This window comes from Erpetoichthys calabaricus, chromosome 6 (assembly GCF_900747795.2).
Source record: "Erpetoichthys calabaricus chromosome 6, fErpCal1.3, whole genome shotgun sequence".
NCBI classification, from domain to species: domain Eukaryota; kingdom Metazoa; phylum Chordata; class Cladistia; order Polypteriformes; family Polypteridae; genus Erpetoichthys; species Erpetoichthys calabaricus.
Genome location: NC_041399.2, coordinates 212,871,530 through 212,899,263, shown reverse-complemented (window position 1 = coordinate 212,899,263; position 27,734 = coordinate 212,871,530). Strand labels below are relative to the sequence as shown.

The window sequence follows — 27,734 nt, the reverse complement described above, 5'->3', positions numbered from 1 at the left end:
CTCCCACCGGAGTACCATACCTGTTACTCATGAGGGATGCCAGAATCATCAGGCTGTCCTCCATCAAGGAGACCTTTTCGCTTGTGTCAGATCCTTTCAGAAGTAACTCCCCTCTCGTTTTAAACTGTGCGAAAGTAAACACGTGGGCGCTCCACTCGTTGATGACGCCCTTTAGCTTGGCCTCGATGTCTTTCTCCTTAACAGCACTGATGCAGATATCCTGAAAAACACATAAACATCAGCTAAGTCCTCAGCTTTTTCTGCTCTCCTAATGTAAGAGGGGCAGTCAAGCTAAAGATAGAAAATGGAACAAACCTTCACAAAACTGATGTCATCTCCATGTCGTCTCCACCCTTCTCAATGCCTTGTCTTGTTTGTGTTTTAATTTTAATCTTAATTTTTCAGTTTAATTTTAAATTTAATCTAAATTTTACATTTTTATTTTAATTTTAATTAATTAATTAATTTTAATTTTTAGATTTGCACTTCATGTTGTTACACTGTGGACCCTGAGCTTCGCAATTTCATCGATCTGTATACTTGTATATAGTTGAGAGGATAATAAAGTTCGCTTTGACTTTGACTTCTGCACCGTTTTCTTCACGTCCTTAATCTGCCCTGAATCAAAGACCACCCAGATGTTTTTCTAGTGGTCCAAAAAGGTGGAAATCACATGGTGCCAAATCTGGCGGATTAAGGAGGATGTGCCAATACCTCAAACTTCAGTTTCTCCAGACAAGCCTTGGTGTTCTTAGCAGTGTGTGGGCAGCAAAAGGACCCCTTGAGACAGCAGTCCTCACCGCTTGGATCGAACAGCAGGCTTCACATTGGTCTCCAGAAAATCACAGTAACTTGTACTAGTGACTATAGTACCCCTCGGCATGTGATGTTCGACAATAACTCAGGGAGACAAGTGGTGGCGAGGACGAGACAAAACCTTTTATTCTGCTGGCACTTCCAGGCAGGTGGCGCAAGTGCATTAAGACATGACATGAGCAGTTTTGTGAAGGTTCGTTCCATCTTCTAATAAATCCCACTTTCTAACTTTAGCTTGATTCCCCCTCGTAATTAGACCAATTTAATGAACTTGTATTTCAATAAGGACACCTAACGAGAATGAACTCCTAAAATCCTGTTTTTTAACTTTGTCATTCTGAAGCATTCAGTGATGTCTGATGGAGGAAAAAATTAATTTAAATGATTTTAGCATAAGGCTGCAGCATAACAAAATGTGAAAGGAGTCATAGGCTCTCAAGACTTTCTGAATGCATGGTGTATACACACACACACAACTGCACAACTCGCTCATCCATTGTCACACACGTGCAGATGGGAGATGTTTTACAGGCTCCAATAATGTCGTTTCTCAGCCAAACCAGGGGTTGGCGCTGTCATCTGAAGATTTCTCCCTTTGTCTCTCTGCAGACCAGCCGAAGAGCCCTTCCAGTAAGGTCGCTTCCGGATTACAAACCCTACCTCCTGATGACATCACATGCACCTCCCAGAACCCTCCTCCTGATGACCTCACTTCTGGCTCCAATCTGTGATACCCCGCCTCTTCCTGTCTACTCCATTTAAATAGAACAGCCATCACAGTGTTAGCCAGTTTAGTCGTGGACTCCTGTCTGTAAAGACACGTTGGTTTTTATTTGCATACACAGTGCATCTGTAAAGTATTCACAGCGCATCACTTTTTCCACATTTTGTTATGTTACAGCCTTATTCCAAAATGGATTCAATTCATTTTTTCCTCAGAATTCTACACACAACACCCCATAATGACAACGTGAAAAAAGTTTACTTCAGGTTTTTGCAAATTTATTAAAAATAAAAATATTGAGAAAGCACATGTACATAAGTATTCACAGCCTTTGCTCAAAATTGAGCTCAGGTGCATCCTGTTTCCCCTGATCATCCTTGAGATGTTTCTGCAGCTTCATTGGAGTCCACCTGTGGTAAATTCAGTTGACTGGACATGATTTGGAAAGGCACACACCTGTCTATAGAAGGTCCCACAGTTGACAGTTCATGTCAGAGCACAAACCAAGCATGAAGTCAAAGGAATTGTCTGTAGACCTCTGAGACAGGATTGTCTCAAGGCACAAATCTGGGGAAGGTTACAGAAAAATTTCTGCTGCTTTGAAGGTCCCAATGAGCACAGTGGCCTCCACCATCCGTAAGTGGAAGAAGTTCGAAACCACCAGGACTCTTCCTAGAGCTGGCTGGCCATCTAAACTGAGCGATCAGGGGAGAAGGGTCTTAGTCAGGGAGGTGACCAAGAACCCGATGGTCACTCTGTCAGAGCTCCAGAGGTCCTCTGTGGAGAAAGGAGAACCTTCCAGAAAGACAACCATCTCTGCAGCAATCCACCAATCAGGCCTGTATGGTAGAGTGGCCAGACGGAAGCCACTCCTTAGTAAAAGGCACATGGCAGCCCACCTGGAGTTTGCCAAAAGGCACCTGAAGGACTCTCAGACCATGAGAAAGAAAATTCTCTGGTCTGATGAGACAAAGATTGAACTCTTTGGTGTGAATGCCAGGCATGACGTTTGGTGGAAACCTGGCACCATCCCTACAGTGAAGCATGGTGGTGGCAGCATCATGCTGTGGGGATGTTTTTCAGCGGCAGGGACTGAGAGACTAGGCAGGATAAAGGGAAAGATGACTGCAGCAATGTACAGAGACATCCTGGATGAAAACCTGCTCCAGAGCGCTCTTGACCTCAGACTGGGGCGACGGTTCATCTTTCAGCAGGACAACGACCCTAAGCACACAGCCAAGATATCAAAGGAGTGGCTTCAGGACAACTCTGTGAATGTCCTTGAGTGGCCCAGCCAGAGCCCAGACTTGAATCTGATTGAACATCTCTGGAGAGATCTTAAAATGGCTGTGCACCGACGCTTCCCATCCAACCTGATGGAGCTTGAGAGGTGCTGCAAAGAGGAATGGGTGAAACTGGCCAAGGATAGGTGTGCCAAGCTTGTGGCATCATATTCAAAAAGACTTGAGGCTGGAATTGCTGCCAAAGGGGCATCGACAAAGTATTGAGCAAAGGCTGTGAATACTTATGGACATGGGATTTCTCAGTTTTTTTATTTTTAATAAATTTGCAAAAATCTCAAGCAAACTTTTTTCATGTTGTTATCATGCGGTGGTGTGTGTAGAATTCTGAGGAAAAAAAATGAATTTAATCCATTTTGGAATAACGCTGTAACATAACAAAATGTGGAAAAAGTGATGTGCTGTGAATACTTTCCAGATGCACTGTATCTCAGTATACGGGGTGGCCATCCTCAAACCTTTTTTTTGCCTCCAGTCTTCTTTATTACACCATCCATCTTATTATCGATCATCTCTTTTGTTCAAGTTCAAGTTCAAGCACTTTATTGTCATTGTGTAACACAATGAAATTACTTTTTGTGACAGCCCCAAGGTGCATTTAAAGAAAAGTCAAATAATTCCAAATATGTCATATACAGTGTTAAGTGATCAAGTAACCAGAGCAAATTATTATTGCTCAAAGTACAGCAGCATAACCTGTTAATGAATAGTACATTACATATTCTATATTGTATTATATTAGTATATTGCACATTACCATCCATCCATCCATCCATCCATTGTCTCCCGCTTTTCCAAGGTCGGGTCGCGGGGGCAGCAGCTTGAGCAGAGATGCCCAGACTTCCCTCTCCCCGGCCACTTCTTCTAGCTCTTCCGGGAGAATCCCAAGGCGTTCCCAGGCCAGTCGAGAGACATAGTCCCTCCAGCGTGTCCTGGGTCTTCCCCGGGGCCTCCTCCCGGTTGGACGTGCCCGGAACACCTCACCAGGGAGGCGTCCAGGAGGCATCCTGATCAGATGCCCGAGCCACCTCATCTTGACTCCTCTCGATGCGGAGGAGCAGCGGCTCTACTCTGAGCCCCTCCCGGATGACTGAGCTTCTCACCCTATCTTTAAGGGAGAGCCCAGACACCCTGCGGAGGAAACTCATTTCAGCCGCTTGTATTCGCGATCTCGTTCTTTCGGTCACTACCCATAGCTCATGACCATAGGTGAGGGTAGGAACATAGATCGACTGGTAAATTGAGAGCTTCGCCTTGCGGCTCAGCTCCTTTTTCACCACGACAGACCGATGCAACGCCCGCATTACTGCGGATGCCGCACCGATCCGCCTGTCGATCTCACGCTCCATTCTTTCCTCACTCGTGAACGAGACCCCGAGATACTTGAACTCCTCCACTTGGGGCAGGATCTCGCTACCAACCCTGAGAGGGCACTCCACCCTTTTCCGGTTGAGGACCATGGTCTCGGATTTGGAGGTGCTGATTCTCATCCCAGCCGCTTAGAGCTTATTGCACATGTTCAATTAAAGTTCAGAAAGTTTATGGCAGATGGTAAAAAGCTCGTTTTTAGTCTGTTTATGCACACACGGATTGACCTAAAGCGTCTGTCTGCCTGACAGGAGGAGCTCAAACAAAAATTTTCCAGGGTGAGTTTTGTCCTTGAGAATGTTTTTGGCCCTTCTCACACAGAAAGTCTTATACGAGAGTTCGAGTGATGGCAATTCAGTCCCAATAATGGCCTCTGCTGTTTTTACGACCCGCTGCAGGGCTTCTTTAGCAGCCTTGGTGCAGCTGTTGTACCTGCAGGCCATCATGCAGTTAGTTAAAATGCTCTCCATAGTGCATCTATAGAAATTAACCAGCAGCTTCTGAGGGAGGTCAGCTCTCCTTAGCTTCCTGAGAAAATAGAGGCGTTGTTGTGCTTTGCTTATTATAACCAAGTTGTTGTCAGTCCAGGACAGGTCCTCTGAGATGGTGACTCCTAGAAACTTAAAGCTGGAAACTCTCTCCACAGAATCTGCATTGATTGTTATCAGACTGTGATTGGTCTTTTTAGTGGTCCTAAAGTCCAGAATAACTTCTTTGGTCTTTTTGGTATTCAAGACCAGGTTGTTGGTGTTGCACCATTCTGTCAGATTCTGAACCTCTTCCCTATATGCAGCTTCACTGTTGTCTGTTCAATCAAGTAGTGTTGGACAAAAGGAGAGAACAGACCCTGGGTGGTGTGTCAGTTCATCGCAGAACAAACTCACGCCAAAAAACCACATGGAGACAATTTAGATCCACCAATTAGCCTAAGAGGCTCATATTTGGAATGTGGAGAAGAAATTGGACGAAATACCTGCATAGACCATCCATCCATCCATCCATCCATCCATCCATCCATCCATCCATCATCTTTGCCCATTTTTTCCAGTTCAGGGATGTGAGATCAGAGTCTACTTCAGCAAAATCAAGAATAAGGCAGGGGGACCCAACCCTCAATGGCGCATCTCTGCATTGTATTTACAGACCCCAACTCAATGTGGGATTCATCAGTTAACCTAACAGGCACATCTAACACCCATGGGTTGAAATCTGCATAAATCAAGAAACCTACATGGACAGATAGAGGACACCAGCTGGAAGGGAAGCAAGCCGCTTGTTAAATGTGTGCCCCTAGAGCTGGGAGACCCTCATGCTGGCCACCATGCCACTCCACTACCCTAAAAATAATCCATAATTTTAAACCACTGGTGTCCTTGCTTTGCCGGCTCATTTTTGTTAAGCAGCCCTCCAACTGGAAGACAAATTCTACTCTCAAGCTAACCTTTCCTCCATTTTTAAATTTACTTCACGTTGTTTTCCATCACCATCTCTAATACAAATGAATTACTTCCCATTTCTTATTTTCCAGGTTTTCCTCCAGAGAGCCAAGACATCAATTTTGAAGAATTTTCATTTTTCCAATTTGCTTTTCTCTTGCAGATTCCCATGTGGCTGGAGTTTATTAAGGGATTTTGTTTCCGCTAAAAGGAAGTGCCCAGAAAATGCTGTTTTGTTCTGAACTGTACTTCAGGCTGCCAACCTTCTTGGCGACACACTGAATAGGCATTGCACTTCAAAAATTGGTGACTTCATAAATGACAGTAATGGAACGGGCGGTCAAGATGACAGTTTAGAGCACTTCTTCAGGGCCTGGATGAGTGTCATAATGTGACGTACTGTATGTGGCTGTCCAGGGGCGTGCAAGAAAGTGTGCCAGCACGTACATGACTTGGGAAGGGCTCCTCACTCCTGGCAAAGGGTTGTTATGAGTCAGGAGTTAGTAAAAAAAAAAAAAAATTTTGTTTATTTTTCATTTCTTTTATTTTGGGTTATTTATCATATCACACATATCGATTTTGGAACAAGTTCCTATGATGCCACCAGTAGTCGAGGGGTGTGGCCTGCATGCATGTGTATGACGTCATGAGGACCTTGTTATATTTCGGTCAGGGTTCCTCCCCTGGCTGGGGTTTATATCCTCATATTACAGTACGTATTCACTTTGTTCAATTTTGCATTATTGTTTAAAATTAATCTACTTTTTTGAGCTTTGTTCTCTCCGCCTATGCTATATTATTTGTGCTTTGTGGGTGGTTCTCCAATCACCGTCCAGAACTGCCTTCTGTCCTATAAATCTGGATGTTCTCCCGTAGCTCCTGGCAGTCCTCTGTAACTGCATTCTGGAGTTGGTGAGCTCTTGTGTTTTGCTGTGCCTTGTGCTTCCACGATTTACTGGATTTTTTGACGTCATGCTCTGTTTTTGCATTCATAAATAGATTCTGCATTGGGTCTATGTTTGCTTTGGATTGCCTTATTGTTTCAGGCAACTTCTTCATGCCTTTTGTGCTCTTTGGAGCTTTCACAGTATGACAATGCATTTTTCGTGAAAAGATAAATCTTTTAACTTTATAAAGATTCTGTGTTTGGTTCTGGATCTAGCTGGGGTTTGATGGGAAATCCCCCTTACCCCCACCCCCCCACCCAGGGAGCATTTTGACTTTTGGGACTCCTGGTCCATTACAGGAATGGTCGTGGAGCCATCTTTAAAGGAGCAGGCTGTGTCCTCAAATAGCGTTTTTGTTTCGTCTTCAGTAAAGGAAAAACTGCACCATATAAAAAACGTTTGTTTCATTTTTTCACTTCATCCTGATTTGAGATATCAATTTGTTTAATGTTACGTGTATTTTATATTTTATTGTTAATTTTGAGTTATTATTTTTAACGTCTGTTTATTCTTTTTGTAAATTGCATATGTAATTCTGTAATTGTGTACAGTCCATTTAAATGTACTTCTGTTCCTTGTAGGTGACATCACCTCTCCTGAGCCCTCCCAATGTGAATTGGGTGAGAAGGCTCAGGAGTTGGGAATCATTCATTTGTTGGAGTTTTCTATAAGCATTGCCATTTCTTATTAATTACTATTTCTCGCTATTAATGTTGATCGGCAAAATTTGCCAAAGCATTTTTGCAGCGAATATGCTTCATTTGCCAGTGACCTTGTCCGCCCAATATTTTCTTGTTAAGTTTGCCTTGTGGCTGGTTTAAATTTTTTTTTTTTCCCAGAACTCCATGATGTTTAGCGAGGACAATGTGACATCACAGCGCTGTAGCAGCCATGCTTAGAACTTTCCTTGTATGTGTACTGTGTCACGTCTCAGCCAGTGTTGCTGCGGGTTCAAATTCATGTTTTAGCTCTCTCTTGTTAAGTTTTGATACTTTGATTTATGCTGTTTATGGGCATCATTTCTTATTTTGGGATTTGTCTACATATTTAAGCTGCCTTTGGTATTTTCCATGCGTTTTGCTGGTGGACTTCTAAGAGGTGGGGTCACCTGCCAATCACCACCAGGAACTGCTCTCCACCTTATAAATCCGGAGGGTGTTCCACACTTCCTGGTTGTTTATTTCAAATGCACTAGAAAATTTTTCAGGGAGTGTTTTTTGAGTCTCACAGTGCTTTGTGATTACTGGAATTATGACTTCTTTTGACTGTTTTTGGACTTCGTATTTGGAATTTATTCAACTTGGATTAAGTTTGCTTCAGGCAATTCCTTTTGCCTTTAGTGCTCTATGGAGCTTGTTTTTATTGCTGAGGACTGTGCCCCTATTACTAACTTGGTGTAAGCATGAATTCATGCCAGGAAGTTTTAATACAGTTTATTGATGGATTATTTAAGGGAGGAGGGAGAAGAAATTTGGTGGGTGGAGAAGGGAAAAAAAGAAGTGTTCTTGGGTAGCTCAGTGCTGGTATCTCCACTGTTGTGTTATAAAAGAAGTAAAAATACAACTGGCAAAGAGTCCTCAAACTGGGGTGGTCATCTCTGTGTGCCTTTCCACACATCGAGGACTCAGTCTGCCATGCTACAGAGGTCGCCCGCAAGCCAAGAAGAACCAACGCCGAATTCTGGTGAGGACAGTAGCGGACTCTCAAAACTCGCTCTTACACTGGGTTAACGGTAATATCCTCCTTTAGTGGGAAGTGCTTTAGGAACTTTTAGGAAGTCTTTAGTGCTTTATGACTCGTACTCCAGGGCATATGTGGTGTCACCCCCTGTTCAATATTCCAGCCATCCACCCTATGTGTGTATAAGATAAAAGAAAAACCTGCATTATTTTGATTTGAGGGGTAGATTAGTTGACCGTAATGAGAATATAACAATTACTGGCACTGGAAAATTAACATTGACCCCTTCATGCATAATTAGCCATGTGCATGAGCTACCATCTAAAACTAGACTTGAAGTTGGCCTCACTGTGACCCAGTGAAATAATGATAATAAGAAAAGGTTTATTACTGTTTAAACAGTGTTTCTATCTTCTTCATGGAAGAAAAAAGTGCAAAGCATCTGCGCAGAAATCGGAAACAGAAAAGACGATTCTACTGCGCCCGGTGCTACAACTTCAAACAATGGTTAGGGGTAGGGTAGGGGATGATGCCATAAAGGCACGCTCTGGCACACTTAGTTTCATTATAAAAATGTATCTTAGACCTCAGTGTCATAGGTAGTTGTATAAAATATACTTTAAACTCTAAAATCTATGAAATAAATAAATAAATAAATAAATAAATAAATAAATAAATAAATAAATAAATCCATTTTCCAACCTGCTGAATCCGAGCACAGGGTCACAGGGGTCTGCCGGAGCCAATCCCAGCCAACACAGGGCACAAGGCAGGAATCAATCCCGGGCAGGGTGCCAACCCACCACAGGACACACACAAACACACCCACACACCAAGCACACACTAGGGCCAATTTAGAATCGCCAATCTACCTAACCTGCATGTCTTTGGACTGTGGGAGGAAACTGGAGCACCCGGAGGAAACCAGCACAGACACGGGGAGAACATGCAAACTCCACGCAGGGAGGACCCGGGAAGCAAACCCAGGTCTCCAGGTCTCCCAACTGCGAGGCAGCAGCGCTACCCACTGCGCCATCGTGCCACCCAAATAAATAAATAAATAAATAAAACCCTAAAAAATTCCCTCATCTGGAGAATAAAAAGCTAAGCATGTTCAGACCTGGCCAGTACTTGGCCAGAGACCAACCGGAAAAAGCTTGGGTTGCTGCTGGAAGTGTTGGTTGAGGCCAGCAGGGGGCGCTTACCGCGTGGTCTGAATGTGAATCCCAATGCCTCAGTGCACTGTGCTGTAAAAATGGTGGCGTCCCTCAGATGAAACATAAAACCAGTGTCCCGACTCTTTGTGGTCATAAAAGATCCCTGGGGTATCTCGATGTCCAGGCTAAATTGCCCACCATGGCCTAGTCATAATAGTCCCGTAATCATCCCCCTACCTCTAATTGTCTCTCTCGCTCTACCTAATAGCTCATGTGTGGTGAGAGTATTGGTGCAAAAATGGCTGCCATTACATCATCCAGGTGGGTGCTGCACATTGATGGTGGCTGAAATGGCTCCCCAATTCACGGAAGCACTTTGTGTAGTGAGAAAAGCACTATATGCATGTAAAAAATTGTAATTATTTATTATTATAGATAGATAGATAGATAGATAGATAGATAGATAGATAGATAGATAGATAGATAGATAGATAGATAGATAGATAGATAGATAGATAGATAGATAGATAGATAGATAGATACTTTATTAATCCCAAGGGGAAATTATTAATGGAACAAGCCGGTCCTTCCTAGGATTGGTAATGTGTTCCCAAAAACTGGAACTCAGCAAGTGCAATAATATATTTATTTGTGGCCATTTGCTGTATTTTGTTTGAGGTTATTGTTCCTTCCATGTCATTTGATGTTAACACTGCTGCCTCACAGCTCAGATCTCATTTTTGGCCACAATAAATTGGTCCAACATAGTTGACAGATGCTTCCTTACCCCTCAGAGACACTTCATTTCCTCCATCCCCATTGACGTCTATGCAGTTTGCAGAGCTCGACAAAGTTCCCCAAAAAGTTTTTGGGATTTTGCCGAACTCACGGCAAAGCAAGCTAGGCAGGATTCACTCATCATCGCTTTTTTATGGATTCTGATTTTTGGGTATCGCATTGGGACTTATTTGCAGTGGATTGCCTTTCAGGCCACTCGTCTGTGCCTCTTTTAGCTCTTTTGAACCTTCTCTTATAATTTTTTTTTGAGGTATATCTTTCCTTAATAAAGATTTTTGGCTTGCCCATTTACTATAAGCCAGGGGTTTGTGGTCATCCGTCTTCTTATGGGGCTTTTTTTTTTTTTTATAATTTTGGCTGATGGCAGGAGGTAGCCTTAGGGGTCAGGCTAAAAAGTCAGATGAAGGTCCACTAGGAAGACCAGTGAAGATCCTGGCCAACATGGGTAGTGGCTTTTGGAGGTCTCACACTTATTTGGAAACTCCATTTCATGACACCATCAAGTCCTACTACTTTAGTAAAGACTCAAGTTTGACCCCAAACATAAGAACTTTACTCTGCCTGACACAGGCCCAACAACCATCAATAAAATCCTTCTTTTATGGATAGATCTAAAACAAGAGTTGTCAAGCTTTTTAATCTGTGGTCCAAATAAGAAAATCAGTACCATATTGGTTCATTGTTGAACATATTCATGGATTTTTGCTATTCATGGGGGTCCTGCACTCTTAACCACCAGGCTGACAGTATATTGGAGGATGGAGCCATTCCCTTTGTTTCCTGATCATTTTGCTGCTGGCACCTATTTATGTTGTTGTCATAATTAAATGGAGTACCCAGATTTCCCAGCCCATATTTCATCCACAATGAGGCCAAGGCTTTGCACTGGAATCTGGAAGGTTACTGGTTCAAATTCCATTACTGCTATGGGGGAATCCTACTCTGTTGGGCCTTTAAGCAAGGCCTTTAACCTGAGAAATTGTTCCAGAGGCGCTGTACTATGGCCGACCCTGCGCTCTAACCCACAAAAGTCATGTGAAAAGACAATTGCCCCTCTGGGATTAACAAAGTATATCAAATCTTAAATTACTTTAGATAAAACCGAGTATTTAATGAAGTTACCTCAATGTCCTCCTTATACTTTAACAGGGGTGCCTCCATGATGTTCCTTAGGGCAAAGTGTTCAGACTCCACATCAAAGACATAGCCGGTGAATTGGGAAATTCGTTCCCAGTGCCTTGACATCATCGCCTGTAGGGAAATAAAAATATATATATATATATATACAGTAATCCCTCCTCCATCGCGGGGGTTGTGTTCCAGAGCCACCCGCGAAATAAGAAAATCCGTGAAGTAGAAACCATATGTTCATGTGGTTATTTTTATATATTTTAAGCCCTTATAAACTCTCCCACACTATTATAAACATTTCACGCACAATTATACAGCATAAACCCTTTGTATTCTCTTAGATATTAGGTAAGATTCGTTGAAATTATGTATGTAAACACAGTTTACATACAGTAAAACCTAAATATTATTTTAAAGATATCGAGCGTCTCTGATATCACATATGTTACAGCCATTACGACAGACAGGCCACCAGCAATAAATACGTACAATGCAAGAGAAATTGTATACAGTAAAATGTGTGTACAGTGACACTAAACTATGTACATGTAATAAGTATTGTACGTAAATAATTAATTATGGTTACTCACCAACAATGACACGATGACTAGTCCGATAACGATGAGTTTAATTTTACTGCACAACAAAGGAGAGCGTTACAGCTCTTCTAAAGGAGCCTCTTCAGGCAACTGTGTAGCACTGCCGTTGTTCTCCTTCCGGCACTCTTCAATCCAAATCCCTAAAGCAGGTTCCATCCAGACTACTGCCTTACAACGTCCACTTGCAACTCATTTTGCGCTCTGGTTAAAAGACACTGCGGCCGTAGATCTTATATGCTTTTCCTCCTTTTTAAATAAAAAGAATTGTGGACTCATTGATGCTGTAATGGTGTCCTGCAGTGGTGTAGCTGTTCCCTTCCTTCAACATATCCAAAACTTTTACCTTTTCTGCAATCATTTGCATCTTCTGTTGGCGCTTGTGCACGTTAATGCTGAATGAGTGAGATTAGTACTTCCTGGTTAATGCAGCACTCCGTCGCTGAGCCAATCAGCAGCACACAGGAACTTAACTGCATGCTCTGATTGGGTAGCTTCTCAGCCATCCACCAATAGCGTCCCTTGTTTCAATTCAAATGCGTCCCTTGTTTCAATTCAAATGGGCAAATCAACTGAGGAAGCACACGTACTGTAGACCGCAGACATCCGCGAAGCAGTGAAAAATCCGCGATATATATTCACATATGCTTACATTTAAAATCTGCGATGGAGTGAAGCTGCGAAAGACGAAGCGCGATATAGCGAGGGATCACTGTATATATATATATATATATATATATATATACAGTATATATATAGTATATATATATATATATATATATATATATATATATATATATATATATATATATATATATATACATATATTGGGGTAAGTGGCCCGGACACAGACAGGCGGACATCGTTTGAATCACCACAACACGTTAATTTACAAATACTTATTTACACAGGTGCACACAACCCCAAAACTCCCCCAAAAGTCCAGGCCTTCTTGCCAATGCCTTTTTCTCAAGTCCGCCTCCAGTCCTCTCCTCCAAGACCTCATCTTCTCCACTCCCGACTCTGAACGGAGGGAGGCGTCCCCCTTTTATAATCACCCGGATGTGCTCCAGGTGCCTCCCGTTAATCTTCCGCCGGCACTCCCCAGTGTGGCGGAAGTACCGGCTGCGCACCCACGAGCACTCCTGGTGTCCCTGGTCGTCTTCCCCCGAGAACTTCCAGGTGTGGCGGAAGTGCTGAGGACCAGGGCTTTCCAGGCATCGGAGCGCTCCCTGGCGGTGACCACGGGCCCCTACAGGGTAGAGCTTCCAAGCTCTGTATCCGTGGCCCCCAATACAACCAGGGCGGACGCCCCCTCGCGGTCTGGAGGAGGAATGAACCCACCTCCTGTCTTCCTGGGCGTCCCGGCTGGGCGTGAGCCCCGTCCGGGTGCCACAGTATTAAAACTGAGTTTAAAATAAGTAAAATGTTCAAATAAGTGGCTTCAGTAAATGTGTGGACAGTTAATGTTATCTGTGGCTTAATTTAAGTATAAATATATGTTGGGTCTATAAAGATCGTGTTGCAGGCATCAAATTAAAAATGAGTGAAGATTTGCAAAACAACAATAAAGTTTATCAGTTTGAACATTCGATATCTTGTCTTTGTGGTGTATTCAATTGAATATAGGTTGAAAAGGATTTGCAAATCATTGTATTCTGTTTTTATTTACAGTGGTGTGAAAAACTATTTGCCCCCTTCCTGATTTCTTATTCTTTTGCATGTTTGTCACACAAAATGTTTCTGATCATCAAACACATTTAACCATTAGTCAAATATAACACAAGTAAACACAAAATGCAGTTTGTAAATGGTGGTTTTTATTATTTAGGGAGAAAAAAAAATCCAAACCTACATGGCCCTGTGTGAAAAAGTAATTGCCCCCTGAATCTAATAACTGGTTGGGCCACCCTTAGCAGCAATAACTGCAATCAAGCGTTTGCGATAACTTGCAAAGAGTCTATTACAGCGCTCTGGAGGAATTTTGGCCCACTCATCTTTGCAAAATTGTTGTAATTCAGCTTTATTTGAGGGTTTTCTAGCATGAACCGCCTTTTTAAGGTCATGCCATAGCATCTCAATTGGATTCAGGTCAGGACTTTGACTAGGCCACTCCAAAGTCTTCATTTTGTTTTTCTTCTGCCATTCAGAGGTGGATTTGCTGGTGTGTTTTGGGTCATTGTCCTGTTGCAGCACCCAAGATCGCTTCAGCTTGAGTTGACGAACAGATGGCCGGACATTCTCCTTCAGGATTTTTTGGTAGACAGTAGAATTCATGGTTCCATCTATCACAGCAAGCCTTCCAGGTCCTGAAGCAGCAAAACAACCCCAGACCATCACACTACCACCACCATATTTTACTGTTGGTATGATGTTCTTTTTCTGAAATGCTGTGTTCCTTTTACGCCATATGTAATGGGACATTTGCCTTCCAAAAAGTTCAACTTTTGTCTCATCAGTCCACAAGGTATTTTCCCAAAAGTCTTGGCAATCATTGAGATGTTTCTTAGCAAAATTGAGACGAGCCCTAATGTTCTTTTTGCTTAACAGTGGTTTGCGTCTTGGAAATCTGCCATGCAGGCCGTTTTTGCCCAGTCTCTTTCTTATGGTGGAGTCGTGAACACTGACCTTAATTGAGGCAAGTGAGGCCTGCAGTTCTTTAGACGTTGTCCTGGGGTCTTTTGTGACCTCTCGGATGAGTCGTCTCTGCGCTCTTGGGGTAATTTTGGTCGGCTGGCCACTCCTGGGAAGGTTCACCACTGTTCCATGTTTTTGCCATTTGTGGATAATGGCTCTCACTGTGGTTCGCTGGAGTCCCAAAGCTTTAGAAATGGCTTCATAACCTTTACCAGACTGATAGATCTCAATGACTTCTGTTCTCATTTGTTCCTGAATTTCTTTGGATCTTGGCATTATGTCTAGCTTTTGAGGTGCTTTTGGTCTACTTCTCTGTGTCAGGCAGCTCCTATTTAAGTGATTTCTTGATTGAGACAGGTGTGGCAGTAATCAGGCCTGGGGGTGGCTATGGAAATTGAACTCAGGTGTGATACACCACAGTTAGGTTATTTTTTAACAAGGGGGCAATTACTTTTTCACACAGGGCCATGTAGGTTTGGATTTTTTTTCTCCCTAAATAATAAAAACCATCATTTAAAAACTGCATTTTGTGTTTACTTGTGTTATATTTGACTAATGGTTAAATGTGTTTGATGATCAGAAACATTTTGTGTGACAAACATGCAAAAGAATAAGAAATCAGGAAGGGGGCAAATAGTTTTTCACACCACTGTACGTTTTACACAACGTCCCAACTTCATTGTACTTTCTGGAGGCAACCTATTGGAGAACGTGGACATTCCTCAAAATGTGATTACAGCTGCCTACAGTTACCAAAAACTGGGACAAATCCAGAAAGGTTATCTCAATGGAATGTCAGAATTGTTAAAATAGAACTTGAAATGGTCACCTTGTTTGCCATCATCTCCAGGAGAGGACAGGTCTCACTGAAATCATCGATCGTCTTTTTAAGGTCGTTAAATGCTTGCCATTCCTTCAGTGCCTTGGGAAGTTTGCGTATTCTTAAAATATAACAAAAAAAGAAAGCAAGAATTGGTATAAAGGATATTTTCCATTAAATTCGTAAGTCTCATGAATACTTTCGACTTAGGTAAACTTCAGATGATATTCAAAATATGAAACATTTGTGTAAGAAATCCATTTTTTTTTAAACATCAAGTTGAGCCAAAGGCTATTAAAGGAGTGCTGGAACTAAGGCAAGGACCAACCCTGGTTGGGGTGGCCATTCATCACTGTGCCCACTCACACATTTAGCTAATTGACATCCATCCATCCATCCATTATCCAAGCCGCTATATCCTCACTACAGGGTCATGGGGGTCTGCTGGGCGCAAGGCAGGAACAAACCCCGGGCAGGGCGCCAACCCACCGCAGGGCACACACACTAGGGACAATTTAGGATCGCCAATGCACCTAACCTGCATGTCTTTGGACTGTGGGAGGAAACTCACACAGACATGGGGAGAACATGCAAACTCCACGACCGGGAGGACCCGGGAAGCGAACCCAGATGGGTCTCCTAACTGCGAGGCAGGAGCGCTACCCACTGCACCACCGTGCTGCCCACTAATTGACATTTATCTGTCAAAACTAATTTGTGTGATTGTGGGATATGGAAGCAAACCAGAATCCCCTGGGTGAGACTTAAAGAGGGAATGTATCATTTCCACAGAAGGACTGGGCTGGGAATCAAACCAGGACCCTGGAGCCATGATGCCACAGTGATAGGTCCTCACAGCTGGCGCAGTGGTAGTGCTGCTGCTTTGCAGTAAGGAGATTGTGGAAGATTGCGGGTTCACTTCCCGGTTCCTCCGTGTGTGGATAGCGCTTTGAGTACTGAGAAACTCGCTATATAAATGTAATTAATAATAATAATAGCTGTTGTGCTTCCAGAATAACAATTGCAAAATTAAAAATCTAGAAAAACAAGGTAAGCCTCGATGGCCGCAACACTCTGTCGTAGCTCCAACCGTGTCTTTACTTACCGATTTTGAAAATCTGTAAGTTCATTGTTGATTTTGTCAATTTCCAGATCACTCCACAGTATGTCGTAGTATCCATTAACACTTTCAATAACTGAATTGTAAAGGCTGTAAAGTTTCTGCAGCAGGGCGAGCTCCCGCTTAATCCGCTGGAGGTCTGAGTATTCTACAAACAGAAAAGAAACAGCCTTAAAAATTGATGTGCTGTATATATTGAAATTGTTTAAGCATGCAATGTGGTTTCATTTACACTACCTGTCCAATCAGAAAGCACAACATCCATTATCCATTCAGTTGTGTCTAATTTTGGTGTCATTCTAACTTAGTTTTGGTGTCGTTTTATTTTGTCATCTCATAAGTGACGTCATCAAGGTACCCTTTTGGAATTTTAGTCTGCGCTCTTCTGGGTGCTTTTCTCATATTTTCAGCCATGGTGTTGTAGACAATGATGCACTATTCCAGTTATGTGCTGCGTAACGTTGATGCACGTTAGGTGCATCATTTAATACCCGTGTGACCATGCAGATTTAAGGATAAAATCTTTGCCCTTTAGCTACACTAGGGGGCCTCGCCCCCTGCTCTCTTCGTTCGCCAACCCCCGTTTTTGTTTTTACGGATACACACTTTTAGGATTTTTTTTTTCTTTGAATTGTTGCTATTTCATTAGTTTCACTTTTATTTCAGAACTTCTGTAAAAACAATATTTGGAATCTTTCGAATTCTAACGTGCTGAATCTTTTACATGAGGTCAGTAAGATGTGTGTTTAATGACTTTGTACCATAATTCAGGATAGCTCTCTCTGTTTGGAATTTCAGCCCAGACAAAGCGATCGACATCATCAGCAGCTAATAATTTTTTTTGCAAAGTAACCAATAAATGCATGTGAGGTGAACTCCATTTTTGAAATTCTTTTGACTTAAACTTCAAAGCCTTATAATATTTACATACTTCTGACATATCACCTATGTCCATATATTTGATCTCCAGTCGCCTTTTCATTATTTCTCCGAGTAATAATTTCTCTTTCTTTGTGCTAATGTGATGTTTACTGTGTTTGTTTTGACACTATCCTTTATTTGCTGCTTTCATATTCTGTATCTTGCTCTGCATGTGTTTCGCGCCTACGTTTTTTTTTTGGAGTCTTTTGAATTCCAGTTTTCATTTTCTGTAATCTGCTCTTCGTGTGTTTGGCCCCCTTGTGTCTACTCTGTCTTTTATTTCTGACCTCGCTTTGTCCTGCTTTTGTTTTAATGACACCTGGTCCATGGTGATTATTTTCCCTTTCTCAAGTAATAATTTCCATTTGTTTGAGCTCCTGTGATCTTTACTTTCTTTTTTTATACTTTCTAATTTACCTACTTTCATATTCTTTAACTTTCTCCACATGTGTATCATGCTAACTTTGAGCGTTTCCAATTCCATTGCTTTCATAATCTCTAACCTGCTCTGCATGTGTATAGCGCCAACGGATTGGATGTGCTTTTTTTCAATTCCACTTGTTTCGGGCTGATAATTACTTTCCTTTTTTTCTGAATTTGCACCTAGATTATTCTTTTTATTTTTTGTCTATCCAACGCTTTTGAGTCTCTTTTCTCCTCGCTGCTTCCTTCTTTGCTTAGTCGTCTATGTTTCATCTATAACATATTGTCCTTATATGCTTTATATGCGCTCAGAACCCTGGATCTGTGTGTGCTCAAAGCCAAACCACGACTGAGTGTGTTAATCCCCGTGCTGTTATTTGGTTGTAAGTAGGGCATGTCTTGCAAGAATCTCATTTTCTACGTCATCGCGAGATGGTCCTGGGTCAATCTCTTGGCACAAAGTCTCATGTTTAAGGTTCCCGCGAGACACTCTGTGGCCAATCTCTTTAGTCTCGCAGATCTTTTAAGTGTCTTCTGTGATCTTAACGTCTTCTCGATGCCCTACTGTTTCTTGATGGATTTTTTTTTACAATAGAGAGACAAGGAAAGGATAGATAGATAGATAGATAGATAGATAGATAGATAGATAGATAGATAGATAGATAGATAGATAGATAGATAGATAGATAGATAGATAGATAGATAGATAGATAGATAGATAGATAGATAGATAGATAGATAGATAGATAGATAGATAGATAGATAGATAGATAGATAGATAGATAGATAGATAGATAGATAGATAGATAGATACTTTATTAATCCCAAGGGGAAATTCCCATACTTCTGCAGCAGCATACTGATAATAACAATATTAAATTAAAGAGTGATAACAATGCAGGTATACAGACAGACAATAACTTTATATAATGTTAACGTTTACCCCTTGGGTGGAATTGAAGAGTCGCATATTGTGGCGGAGGAACGATCTCCTCAGTCTGTCAGTGGAGCAGGACGGTGACAGCAGTCTGTGGCTGAAGCTGCTCCTCTGTCTGCAGATGATCCTGTTCAGTGGATGCAGTGGATTCTCTGTGATTGACAGGAGTCTGCTCAGCGCCCGTCACTCTGCCACAGACGTCAAACTGTCCAGCTCCGTGCCTACAATAGAGCCTGTCTTCCTCACCAGTTTGTCCAGGCGTGAGGCGTCCCTCTTCTTTATGCTGGCTCCCCAGCAGACCACCGCATAGAAGAGGGCGCTCGCCACAACCGTCTGATAGAACATCTGCAGCATCTTATTGCAGATGTTGAAGGACGCCAGCCTTCTATGGAAGTATAGTCGGCTCTGTCCTCTCTTGCACAGAGCATCAGTATTGGCAGTCCAGTCCAATTTATCATCCAGCTGCACTCCCAGGTATCTTGTCTGTTACCCCAACGCTGCTTGGAACCCAAATCCTCACTCCGTCATTCATATCCTGGACAATCCTCACACACTTCTCTGGTCCTCCTTTCTCGCTCCTGCACCTCCAGACCTCTTGACATGGCACTCGATCATAAGCCTTCTTGTGGTGTAGCAGGTCCACGGCTCTGAATGAGAGGCCAGTTTTTAAATAATCCATTTGGCCGTGTCAGTCTAGATGGGTGCAATCTGTGTAGCCGCTGGGAGTTGAAGAGGTAATTGGGGCGAGTCGCGCCTGCACGTGATGGTGTGATCTTTCAAAATTGCTTCATTGGCGTTCTGTGGTGCGTGATTGAGGCACTGCACCCATGGAGCCATAAAAAAAATGGGCTGGCATAAAGAAACAGGGGATGGTAAAAGAGAAAGCGAAAAAAAGAGGATGACCCAGCCAGCTGAAAAAGAGAGAGGTCAGCACAGTCAGGGGTCCCATGTGGAGCGAAGAATCGGCACTCGAGGGAGACAGATCACGCCCACCGATGATGTGGTTCGATCGTGGAGGAGTCTGCCCTAAGGGTCCAAGGGACGACTGCATGTGTGAGAAGGAAGACGGGAGGACAACTGACCCCAAGTGGTCTGGCAGCCAAGATGGGGGTCGGTAGTGTGAGGACCGCGATGGCTGAAGTTTCTCTCCAGCTGAGCACACCTTGGGTGAGCTGTCTTTGGCTGGTGTGTCCCCCAATGTCTGCTGCAGGATTTTAGTCTTGTTTTAGCCTTGTTTTAAAAATTTGGGATTTTTATCTTTTTATGGATTACTTATGGACATTTTGGAGCTCTGCACTTGAGTCGGACAATGTTTTGTTTGGATTTGTTTTTTTGAATAAAAGCACTTGCACCTTTTGCACCATCCCCTTGCTCAGTATGATTTGTCCCCATGGACCAGCTCATCCGGTCACATTGCCGACGGTGTTGGGTAGGAGAGGATCCCAAATTGGAAGAGGGAATAAGGAGCCAAACCCGGACCATCACACTTCTCCAAATCAATGAACACCAAATGCAAATCTGTTTACCTGAATGCTTCTCTATGAGCTGACATCAGTTGGTCCTCTCCCTGGCATTAAACCACACTGCACCTCTCCTATGGTGGTCTCTTCTTTGAGTCTTCTCTCTATAATCCTTTCTCAAATTTTCATTGTGTGTGACACTAGCTTCATGTAGTTTCCACAATCCTGAATGTCGCCCTTCTCTTTATAAATGTACAACCCCACTGTTCCTCCACTCCTCTTGTATTCTCTCCTATTCATAGATCTTCTGCATTCGATCCCAGAACACATCTACTCCCTCTTCTCCTAAACTCTTCCATACCTCTGCTGTTATTTCATCCAGTCCTGTTGCCTTTCCATTTTTCATTCTTTTCAGGTCCTCCTTTACTTCCTCGCTTCCCATTCTTGCTATTAGCCCTTCATACCCTTGGATTTCTTCATTTAACAGCTTTTCAAAGTACCTCTTCCATTTGTTCTTGATCCTGTCATGTTCATCTTTCATCATTTCAATATTATATATTGTGGTGGACCGGCCGGGACGCCCCTTTGTATTTGGTCAAGGGGAGCAGTGATGGACTTTACAATACTTCCCTCTGGACACTAGATGGCAGCCCCCCTGGGTTGGAGCAGTGCCTCGGGTTCCCGCAGGGCTCCATGGGAATTGGAGTTTGGTGCAGCCCTGTTGGGTCCCACAGGTGCCGCCAGAGGGTGCTGCAGTTGGGACTCCTGACCCCTTATGAGCAGTGTATTCGCCACACCTGGAAGTGCAGCTGGAACTCGGCAGTCAACCACCTGGAGCACTTCTGGGCGGACTATAAAAGGAGCCAGCAGCCACCACTCAAGGAGCCTGAGTCGGGAGGAGGAGGAGGACTACGCTTGCCGGGAGGAGTGGTGATGCAAAGAGGAAGAGTGTTTCTGTTGTGGTGGTCTGTTTTTGGACTGTGTTGTGCCTGTGGGACATGGGGAAGACGTGCCCCACAGGTAAAGAAAAATAAAAGTTCTTTGGTTTTATACGTGTCTCCGGTATGAGTCTGTGTCGGGTCAGACGCCAATATAGCGCCTTTTGTTATTATATATATATATATTTATATATATACACACAGGGTGGCCCACAAAAAAGTGGCCCACCCCCACCAAAACGACTCCCGTCTCATCTGTCACCTGAAAGGCGGCTGCGGTTGTGTCATCTGCCTTTGTTTCCTTGTTGTCTGACCCCTGGAAACCACTTTTGTGGTGGCAGTGTACTGAAGTGGTCAGTGCATACTAATGCAGCCAAAATGAATGACATGCAGTATTCGTTGCAAGAAAGAATTGCATTAGTGGAAGCGTACATGTGGAATTAGAATGAACATTTTAAAGAAAGTTAAATATATCCTTTCTTTGGGGTCATCTTTTTCTCATCTTAATATCTCCGCTGTGGCTACTGTTGATGAATTCATGTGAGCCACAATTCTAAATGAACAGATTCCCAAGGGGCCAGCACCACCTGCTGGACACAGGGAGTAACATCTGTCTTGTTTAGAAAGCCCCTGATTACCGACATACAAAGACACACACTTACCTCAAATATCCTGCTTAGAGATCATCAGACATCAATCTAATAACAATAACAAGCCGGAGCCTGGCCAGCTTACCTTTAACAGGAAGGCCAAAGAGTTCTTCTCCACCAGAATAAGTGACATATTTTCTCCAAAGTTCATCAAACTGAGTTTGAAAGATTTGTAGCCGGTCATTGGCTTCCCTAGGATGTATGCCTTCTACACCTGGACCTCTGTATGAGAAAAAAACAACAAGGAGATCGGTGATGTTCAGCACATCAGAGCCATTGAATAAAAAAAAACTGATGTCCATTGAGCAATGGAATAATCTTTTTTTTGTTTCATTATGGTATGGTGTATATATATTATATAAATATATATATATATGGGAGTATGTGAATTTCCCCTTGCGGATTAATAAAGTATCTATCTATCTATCTATCTATCTATCTATCTATCTATCTATCTATCTATCTATCTATCTATCTATCTATCTATCTATCTATCTATCTATCTATCTATCTATCTATCTATCTATCTATCTATCTATCGTGACAGGACGCCCCTTCTGTATATGTTTCAGGGGAGCAGCTATGGACATCTCACTACCTCCCCGGGGACGCTTGGTGGCAGCCTCCCTGGCTGACGATGGTGCCTCAGTTTCCTGCAGGGTTTCATGGGAGATGGAGTTCCCACAGGGTTGTGGAGAGCTGGGTGGGCCACTAGGGGGTGCTGCATGGAGCCAGGAACCCACCTGGACATCTCTGCAGCCCCACCCAGAAGTGCAATTAGCCACAGGTGATCAAGCACCTGGAGCACTTCTGCGCTTGGGAAAGCAGATCATAACCTGGTTCTGTTTCAGCCTCACTACAAACCAAAAGTGAGTGTCCTACCTACAACCACACAATCATTCAGGAAGTGGTCCCCTGAGGCAGAGAAGGCTCTGAGAGGATGTTTTGGAACTACAGACTGGGATATCCTGCAGGGATCACATAGTGAGAACATTGAGGAGGTTGTTGACTGCACTACTGACTACATCAACTTCTGTATGGACATTGTAGTTCCAGTAAGAACTGTACGCTGCTATGCTAACAACAAGCCATGGATTAAAAGTGACATCAAGGGCCTTTTGAACCAGAAGAAAAGGGGTGATCAGCATGAGCTCAAGCGCGTGCAGAAGGAACTCCGAGTCCAGCTCAGGGCGGCGAAGGAGCAGTACAGGAGAAAGCTTGAGCAGAAGTTGCAGAATAACAACATGAAGGAAGTGTGGGATGGGATGAAGATCATCACTGGCTGCAGCTCGAAGCGGGGTACCACCATCGAGAGAGACGTGAAGAGAGCAAACCAAATGAACATCTTCTTTAACAGGTTTGACCACCCTAAACCACTCTCACTCTCACCTCGGAGTACTGCACCCTCCACACATCCTTCTGCTGATACCAGCATAGGAGAGACATCCCCACCCATAATTACAACAGCGCAAGTGAGCAGAGAGCTGAGGAGACTTCATGCCAGCAAAGCAGCGGGTCCAGATGGAGTATCGCCACGACTGCTGAAGGCCTGTGCATCAGAGCTGGGGGGTCCTCTACGGCGCATCTTCAACCTGAGCCTGGAACAGGGGAGAGTCCCGAGGCTTTGGAAAACATCTTGCATCACCCCAGTCTCAAAGGTATCACGTCCTAGTGAGCTGAATGACTTCCGGCCTGTTGCTCTGACATTACATGTGATGAAGACCATGGAGAGGCTGCTGCTTCACCACCTGAGGCCACAGGTTCAACACGCCCTCGACCCTCTGCAGTTTGCATATCAGGAGAAGGTGGGAGAGGAGGATGCCATCATCTATATGCTACACCGATCACTATCTCACTTAGACAGAGGCAGTGATGCTGTAAGAATTATTTTTCTGGACTTCTCTAGCGCCTTCAACACCATCCAACCTCTGCTCCTTAGGGACAAGCTGACAGAGATGGGAGTAGATTCATACCTGGTGGCATGGATCGTGGACTATCTTACAGACAGACCTCAGTATGTGCGTCTCGGGAACTGCACGTCTGACATTGTGGTGAGCAGCACAGGAGTGCAGCAGGGGACTGTACTTTCTCCGGTCCTGTTCAGCCTATATACATCAGACTTCCAATACAACTTGCAGTCCTGCCATGTGCAAAAGTTCAATGATGACACTGCTATCGTGGGCTGCATCAGGAGTGGGCAGGAGGAGGAGTATAAGAACCTAATCAAGGACTTTGTTAAATGGTGCGACTCAAACCACCTACACCTGAACACCAGCAAAACCAAGGAGCTGGTGGTGGATTTTAGGAGGCCCAGACCCCTCATGGACCCCGTGATCATCAGAGGTGACTGTGTGCAGAGGGTGCAGACCTATAAATACCTGGGAGTGCAGCTGGATGATAAATTGGACTGGACTGCCAATACTGATGCTCTGTGTAAGAAAGGACAGAGCTGACTATACTTCCTTAGAAGGCTGGCATCCTTCAACATCTGCAATAAGATGCTGCAGATGTTCTATCCGACGGTTGTGGAGAGCGCACTCTTCTACGCGGTGGTGTGCTGGAGAGGTAGCATTAAGAAGAGAGACGCCTCACGCCTGGACAAACTGGTGAGGAAGGCTGGCTCTATTGTAGACACGGAGCTGGACAGTTTGACATCTGTGGCAGAGCGACGGGCGCTCAGCAGACTCCTGTTAATTATGGAGAATCCACTGCATCCACTGAACAGGATCATCTCCAGACAGAGGAGCAGCTTCACTGACAGACTCAGGAGATTGTTCCTCCCTCACACTATGCGACTCTTCAATTCCACCCAGGGGGGTAAACGTTAACATTATACAAAGGTATTGTCTGTTTTTTACCTGCATTATTATCAATCTTTAATTTAATTTTGTTTTTTGTATCAGTAAGGTGCTGCTGGAGTAGGGGAATTTCCCCTTGGGATTAATAAAGTATCTATCATATAGTGCCTTTCATATCTATCTATCTATACTTCCCAATGACCCATCCATCCATCCATTGTCTCCCGCTTATCCGAGGTCGGGTTGCGGGGGCAGCAGCTTGAGCAGAGATGCCCATACATCCCTCTCCCCGGCCGCTTCTTCTAGCTCTTCCGGGAGAATCCCAAGGCGTTCCCAGGCCAGTCGAGAGACATAGTCCCTCCAGCGTGTCCTGGGTCTTCCCCGGGGCCTCCTCCCGGTTGGACGTGCCCAGAACACCTCACCAGGGAGGCGTCCAGGAGGCATTCCGAACAGATGCCAGAGCCACCTCATCTGACTCCTCTCGATGCGGAGGAGCAGCGGCTCTACTCTGAGCCCCTCCCGGATGATTGAGCTTCTCACCCTATCTTTAAGGGAAAGCCCAGACACCCTGCGGAGGAAACTCATTTCAGCCGCTTGTATTCGCGATCTCGTTCTTTCGGTCACAACCCATAGCTCATGACCATAGGTGAGGATAGGAACATAGATTGACTGGTAAATTGAGAGCTTCGCCTTGCGGCTCAGCTCCTTTTTCACCACGACAGACCGATGCAGACTCCGCATTACTGCGGATGCCGCACCGATCCGCCTGTCGATCTCATGCTCCATTCTTCCCTCACTCGTGAACAAGACCCCGAGATACTTGAACTCCTCCACTTGGGGCAGGATCTCGCTACCAACCCTGAGAGGGCACTCCACCCTTTTCCACCTGAGGACCATGGTCTCGGATTTGGAGGTGCTGATTCTCATCCCAGCCGCTTCACACTCGGCTGCGAACCGATCCCAATGACCCTGACATGGATTAATAAAGTCAAGATTAAATAACACTTTCTCTATTCCTTTGCTAGGGGTCAAGCTGCCTTGATTTGTCTCTGACATCTTTGTCCATACTTAGTGCCATGTTCCTCCCCACACTCCTTTATGCCTTTTTGAGTTCATTCATTCACAACACATTTGTGAAAAATAAATCTATTTTATGATTCTGTGTTTGCCCTTATCACCAGCTGATGATATCCCTCTGTAGTTGGCATTTTTTGGATTTTTATGCGCTTTGAGACTCCTTGTTCACAGTACATAAGAATTGGCCATGCGGAGTGGCGCCAATCATAACAAACCTTGAAGGACCCCCAGAGAGTCAGAAAACATATGAGACCCTGTGAAATAATAATAATAGTAATAAAAAGAAGACGAAAAAGAAGAAGAAAAGATTTATTACTGTACTGTGTCTGATTTTGGTAATTTCTAAGAAATTGCTGCCTATTGTTTTCCTCAATTGTAGGTATGAATTGCCTTAACTCGTCTTGACATAAATTGGCACACAACTGTATTACATTTTGCTCTGAGAAGAGTCCTCCATGTTAGCTGGCTGTTGAAGCAATTGCCAGCAGTAAAGACCAGCATCAGTAACACATCTAAACATCTAAACCAGGAAATTAAAGCTGTTGTCTTCAACTCTTATCTCATATTCATCGTAGTCATGTCTTCAGTGTAAAACAAAACCAAACAAATTGGCCTCACTCGCCCAGTCGTAAGAACTAACACTAAGAACATAAGAAATTGGACAAACGAGAGAAGAGCGTTCTGTCCATCAACTCCATTCGTTTAGCTAATCGCTAAGCTCTCCCAGCATCTCATCCAGAGTCTTCTTAAAGGTTATCAAGGTCTTTCCTTTCAATCGTCAATCTTTTTCAGAGGGAACTGAATTTGTTAATTTTGACTTTATCTCGTACTCGTGTGCATCCTAACATAGATTTAAGGCACATAGTATTCTATAATTTCGCAGGTGGAATTCAAAAATATGAAATACTAGTCGTCCCCCGCAGCTCCGCCCGTGTAGTAGTGAAACAGGACAGTGAGGAGGGGCCCTGCCCAGCTCCCCACTCCTGAAATCACGCGTCCCCCTCCTCTCGACCCGCAGCCTCTGTGTCGGGTTAGCGTGAATTTATTTCTCATACAAACGAACTATGATGCGCAATGAGCGAAATCAACCGGAATGTTCAAGCAAATTATACAAAGAAAACCCAATCTAAAACCATTAAGTAGTTCTCTCGTTTGCTAGCTAAGTGGAGGTAAGGAACACCACAAGGCTGGCCGCCGCCCCCCCCTCGGTCCACTGTGTGATTCTCGGATTCACGCAAATAAATCAGTACCGCAAGCGAACTATGATACATGGCGTAATGAGAGAAGTCACAAATTCAACCGCAATGTTTAAGCAAATTATAGAAAAAAACCCAGATTCAAATTCGTTAATTAGTTCTCCGTGAAAAGTGGACAGACAGACAGACAGACAGACAGACAGACAGACAGACAGACAGACAGACAGACAGACAGACGCTGGATTTTTATATATATATATTTGCAGCTGGAGATCCACAAAGGGAGAAAATGAATCACGTATCATAAAGTAGTTTTTATTCCTCAGCATTCAGCCTCTACCAGGGGTCTTCATCAGTGGATAATGCTTAGACTTAGAAGAATCAAAGGCAATATACAGTCAACAAAAATTAGGTGTGGGGGGGTGGGGAGCTAAGTCAGTGTGTTCAGGAGGGGGGGGTATTGGTTGTAAAGTTTTATTTATTATGAACATGTTCTTCTTAAGTTAGCATATGCTGGGTTTATGTCCAGGAGCTAAATATGCAAACTGTATCACAGACCTTCTCTTCCATATATATATATATATTATATTATATTTACTAGACATTAAGCCTGTTACAATAACGGGTCCTACAACAGTAGTGCATTCTCTTTGATAATTTTTTTACGCTCATTTTCCTTTTCTTCTATAAATCTATTTGCTCTTCTGAGTTTTTCTCTTTTAGCATTTTTCTGACGCTCATTTTCTTTTTCTTCTTTTTTAGGTGGCATGTTGTTACTAGATAGTCACAGTAATATAGGCTTG

At 43.6% G+C, this 27,734-nt stretch overlaps 1 protein-coding gene across 1 annotated transcript in view; it reads right to left on the bottom strand.

Annotated features, from left to right (window-relative positions):
• Positions 1–27,734, bottom strand: part of LOC114644108 (dynein axonemal heavy chain 5-like) — a 424,175-nt gene that overhangs the window by 277,087 nt on the left and 119,354 nt on the right. The window contains 5 exon segments of the mRNA XM_051928807.1: positions 21–220; positions 11,350–11,478; positions 15,421–15,532; positions 16,517–16,679; positions 21,946–22,082. Coding sequence (XP_051784767.1) covers positions 21–220; positions 11,350–11,478; positions 15,421–15,532; positions 16,517–16,679; positions 21,946–22,082 — 741 coding nt within the window.